The following is a 3,163-nucleotide window of genomic DNA, read 5'->3' as shown; positions in this document are numbered from 1 at the left end:
CTTCTGACTGAGTGAATTATTATCTCTATAATAATTCACTTGACTCATCGACTACGGACGTACTAGGCCACTACGCCGTAGTCCCCAGACGATACAGGGGAATCCAATCCATTGGACCTGTCTGTCCTCAGTTACCATGTACCTATAGTCCCTCATCCATCTAATATCCCAGAGACCGTATATCGAGCATGGTGCTGTCAGACCCATACGGTTTTTACTCGAGTCTCGCTCTAATCGGATTCTCCCGGAGAACTCTTTCTCTCTCAACCCGAATGACCCTGGCCAGGGATTTGTCTGAGCAAGAACACATGAGATATTCCTCTCATGATGCCGAGAGTGGATGATCCTCTGTCGACACTCAATAGCCCTCGTAAGGTCGACTACCACTCCCAATGACCAGCTGTACTAGATCTGGGAACAGCCAAACCTATAAGTCTGGTATCAAAGAGTGGAGCACTCATACAGGACATCCTTGGTGTCTCAAGTCTAAGGACCAGATACACCACTAGGACTACGGAATCATTGTCTAACAATAAGGCATCATCAACCATCCAGCATTCCGTAAGCGGATCAATCAGTGAACTCATTCTCCAATGAGCACCTGTACTGTATCCCTAGTGTCCCTACACGAGCAGCTATGAGACCAGCTGCATCCATCATATGGACGGGTATACAGCACACCAGTCTATCCGGTTATCACGATGTCCCTCTCGAGTAACCTATGACCGGGATTATTTAGGATATGTGTTTAAAGGTGAATCGATCTCATTATCGTGATCTCATCACGATCCGATTCCCATTGCACAAATCCAAGGACATCACAATATATATGCATTTATGCAATAGTTATAAAGTGATATACGCCAAAATATAATAAGCAAAAAGATTATGTATCAAGTCACACGTGCCATCACTCACGTGATTGGCTTGCTGGGCACCTATGACTAGCAATTACTCCTCGGGCTCAACCAGAGAGAGGACGAGCCCCTCTCCCACTTTGTGAACCGATTTACAACCCAAATCCGTGGATTGTCGGATGCTCACCCCTCTTTCTTGATGAAGGCGTTCATGACAGGCCTGCGCCCCTCCAAGTTCTTTTGGTCGCTCGTAGAGCGACCCCCCGTCGCGGTCCCCGAGATGCTCCAACGTGCCAGTCAGTTCATCGCCGCGGAGACTTGGATGTCTGGAAGGCGGGAGGAACACAAAAAGGTCAAGACAGAACCGCCCCGACAGCAACAACCCGCCGCCTCTCGGCGAAAGTTGGACAGACCCGACCCGAGGCCTCCTCTTCCCGCCTTGAATTCGTCCCGGACTGAAATATTTCTACACGAAAAGGGGAAGGGACTGCTCAAGGACCCTCGCCCGATGAGGAACCCGCGGGAGCTCGTGGACCGATCAAGATATTGTCGATTTCATCGGCAGCACGGGCACAACACTGAGCAATGCTACGAGCTGAAGAGGCAAATCGAGGAGCTTATCCTCAGAGGTCACCTTGGCCGGTACCTCCGGCCGAACAAAGAGCAGTCGCCTCGCCCAGAAGGTCCCGTCGAGCAGCACATCGATGTGATAGCCGGGGGCCTCGCATCAGGGGGAGGTTCCATGTCGGGCAGGAAGGCGTATGCCCGAGCCGCGCCTGACGAAGCCTCGGGGCACGAGCCGGAGCCCGAGATCACCTTCCCAACCGGAGCTACTGAGCGACCCGACCACGACGACGCTTTGGTAATATCAGCCAGGGTAGCCAACGCACAGATGAGGAGGATCATGGTTGACACGGGGAGCTCGGCCGACGTACTCTACTTCGACGCCTTTCAAAAGCTGGGCTTGGTCAGGGAGAATCTGAGCCCGATGTGCTCGGCGCTCACCGGTTTCACGGGAGATTCAATATCACCCCTGGGGGCCATTACTTTGCCCCTGACTTTGGGGACCCCACCGAAGTCAAAGACTGTGATGGCCACTTTTCTGGTGGTCGACCTTCCTACCGCCTACAATGCCATACTCGGTCGGCCGACCCTCAACAAGGTTAGAGCGGTCGTCTCGACCTACTACCAGACCATTAAATTCCCAACTCACGCTGGAGTCGGGGAAGCTACGGGAAGCCCCCGAGAATCCAGGCGGTGCTACCTTACCGCCGTATCATTGGGCAAGAGAGCCAGGACCAAATCGCCCCTGGAAGATCCGCGGGAAAAGAAGAAATTGACTCCCCATCCCGAGCCGACGGGGTCCACCGTTGACATTCCTTTGCAAGAAGCTCGGTCGGACCAGACCGTGAAGATCGGATCGGAACTACCAGAGCGGGAACGAGAGAAGCTCATCGGTCTCCTACGGGAAAATGCCGACGTCTTCGCATGGTCCCCATCGGACATGACGGGCGTGTTGAATCTCGTATTTTGATGATGAAACTACTTGATATATGTTTATGATTTAATCTGCGTTTTGAGTGACGCAGGATTCTTTGATCAGGATGAGACAATTAAAGCAGGAAAATCATGTTGTGCCGGAGGAACATGTCAGAAGATTGGATGTCGAGCTGGTGGATCGGTCGACGTATCGACAGAAGGCTTCGGGCCGTGGACTCGGGCATCGGGCCAAGAAGAGCGGGTATTGTGCCAAGGATATCGGAGTTGCGGAGTCAACTGGCCGATTGGGCAATAGGCCGCAGGAGAGGACGATGCGCCGAAGAATCAGACGAAGCGTCGAGGGACCAATGACATGCCGGACAACTTGGTTAATTGCTTAGGATTAATTGTCTCGATCGAAGTTTTGTTTTAAGTGTGCAGGATTAACTACGATGAAAGATAGACAAGCAGCAGGAGTTGCGCCGGAGTCAAGTTCATGATCACGTTGGGAGTTCGAGAGCTCGACGGAAGTACGGACGGTCGTCGGAGGTTCTGCGGGAACAGATCCGAGAAGTCCAGAAGCTTGCCAAGCGAAGCTCGTCGGAACTCGCCAAGTGGATCGTCGCAAAGTCCAGGAGTTTGCCGGAAGTCCGCAGAAGCATCACCGAGGGTTCATCGGATGATCGACGGAAGTTCGCCAGAAACTCGCCGGAAGAAGCGATTGACGTACCGAAGCAAAGCTGCAGAAATTGTCTTAGATTTAATCGTAGTTAGCACGGTGATTAAGTTAGAAATGGGAGGTGATCCCATTAGCTTAATCCTGGGGC

At 52.5% G+C, this 3,163-nt stretch overlaps 1 protein-coding gene across 1 annotated transcript; it reads left to right on the top strand.

Moving 5' to 3' along the window:
* The first annotated feature begins 1,068 nt into the window (after positions 1–1,068).
* On the top strand, positions 1,069–2,391 carry LOC135666277 (uncharacterized). The gene has a single exon (XM_065177842.1). It carries the CDS (start codon positions 1,069–1,071, stop codon positions 2,389–2,391), a length of 1,323 nt encoding a protein of 440 aa, XP_065033914.1.
* Positions 2,392–3,163: the final 772 nt, after the last annotated feature.

The sequence above is a fragment of the Musa acuminata genome, unplaced genomic scaffold (assembly GCF_036884655.1).
Source record: "Musa acuminata AAA Group cultivar baxijiao unplaced genomic scaffold, Cavendish_Baxijiao_AAA HiC_scaffold_1077, whole genome shotgun sequence".
Taxonomy (NCBI): domain Eukaryota; kingdom Viridiplantae; phylum Streptophyta; class Magnoliopsida; order Zingiberales; family Musaceae; genus Musa; species Musa acuminata.
This window is presented reverse-complemented; position numbering and strand designations above follow the sequence as displayed.

Excerpts from the sequence above, each read along its gene's own strand:
- LOC135666277 (XM_065177842.1), top strand. The coding sequence starts at position 1,069 with ATGACAGGCCTGCGCCCCTCCAAGTTCTTTTGGTCGCTCGTAGAGCGA.